Source organism: Nannospalax galili, unplaced genomic scaffold, assembly GCF_000622305.1.
Source record: "Nannospalax galili isolate Female #2095 unplaced genomic scaffold, S.galili_v1.0 C49148163, whole genome shotgun sequence".
NCBI classification, from domain to species: domain Eukaryota; kingdom Metazoa; phylum Chordata; class Mammalia; order Rodentia; family Spalacidae; genus Nannospalax; species Nannospalax galili.
Window position 1 is genome coordinate 1 of NW_008477600.1, and position 1,588 is coordinate 1,588.

Here is a 1,588-nt window from a genome sequence, read left to right on the forward strand (position 1 = left end):
AACCAGCTGGCCACTCACTCACCGTCCAACTCTTGGTTCCGGGTCTTCCACTCCAGGTTGATGGGCATTGCCCCCTCATGGATGAGGCACTTGAAACTGGCATCTTGGCCTTGCTGCACAGTGCTGCTGGGTGGCTCGATGGAGATGACAGGGCTCCTGAGGCCTGGACAGAGGCCAAGGATCAGACACTGGGCTCAGAAGAGGTGGCTGGCTCTATCCAGGGAAGTCTTGCCTGGGGTCTAGGCCCCCTTCCCCGCTCCTGGCATCCCCCACACTTACGGTAGGAAGAACCTGCGCTGGGGGGGACTGTGATTGTGAAGGAGGCCTCATGCTCAGGGCTGGAGCCACCAGCCAAACGGCACACATACTCGCCAGAATCAGCAGGGGAAATATGGTGGAGCCGCAGCAGGGAGCCATGGGTCTGCCAGAAGGAGAGGGGAAGGAAGCCATCAGCCTAGGGCTGTGGAGATGGGGTAAGCCCCCAAGTAAGGCTGTTTCTTCAGGAGACTCAAGAGCTAGGGACCTCTGCCCCAACCACAGGGCTGGAGGAGTTTCCTACACAGGATCCCAGAAGTTCAACCCTCTCCCTTTACTGAGCAGGAAGGTGAGGCTCAAGAGCTGGTTGTGCAGCAGAACTAGGAGGGATGCCCAAGGTCTCTCAGCTCCTAGTCTGGGGAACTCTTCCTTGACAGATCTCTTGTCCTCATGCACACTGGAGTCTGTGTGAGGCTTAGGTGCAGAGGTACCTGTAGTGGGGACCTTGTCTGCCCTGGGCTTCTCCCGACCCTGATCTCATACCTGGTGCTGTGTAGGCAGGCTGCCCCCTTGCTTGTGCCATGTGACCTGGGCATGGGCCTGCCCTGGCACCACACAGTTCAGATCCAAAGTCTGCCCTTCAGCCACGTGGGAGGAGGAGGCTTCAATGTACATGGGCTGGGCCAGTCCTGGAGCTGTGGACACAGAGGTGGGGGACAGTCAAGGCTCCTGGGGTGAGGGCGGTGACCTCTGTAGTGAGCCTCTTGGAGGTGATATGGCTTGAGCAGCTGACATGGCTGAACCATATCTACCAACTTCCCTAGGCCCGAGGTATCTTGCTGAGACCCAGGGCTGAACTCCCACTGATTGAGGGATGGGATGGGGATGAAGGGAGTTCGTCCAAGGATTAGAGACCCAGAGGCAGCTAATGGGAACTTTGTCACAGTCATATCTGAGTATATCTGAGTGGGCTTGACCCTCAGCCATAGGAAACTCCAGGTCCTTACAAGTGCTGTGCCCAGTCAGGTGTGATGTGACACATGCCTGTACCTAGCAGTTGGAAGTAGAGATGGGAGTGCCATAAGTTTGAGGCCAGCCTGAGCTGTACAGAGAGTGCCAGGCCAGTGTGGGCTACCAAGTGAGATACTGTTTCAAAAAAATAAATAAAGAGCCCTGCATGGAGAAGCGAGGTTATGGAAGACCTCTACACCTCATCCATGGCTCCATGTCACTTACCAGGGATGGGGCTGGGGCTGGAGGCCTGAATGGTGACTAGGACAGATGCCTCCAGGGTCCCTGAGCTGTCAGTCACTTGGCATGAGTACTCGCCAGA

The 1,588-nt window shown here is 56.7% G+C and overlaps 1 protein-coding gene across 1 annotated transcript; it reads right to left on the minus strand.

Moving 5' to 3' along the window:
- Positions 1-22: 22 nt before the first annotated feature.
- Positions 23-1,582, minus strand: LOC103728446 (basement membrane-specific heparan sulfate proteoglycan core protein-like; the record flags this gene model as incomplete). The annotated part of the gene is made up of 4 exons (XM_008826458.2): positions 1,492-1,582; positions 799-950; positions 280-421; positions 23-163 (listed from the first exon to the last, which is right to left on the minus strand). Coding segments are annotated over exons 2-4 (415 nt in total), but the record flags the coding sequence as incomplete, so codon positions are not given.
- Positions 1,583-1,588: the final 6 nt, after the last annotated feature.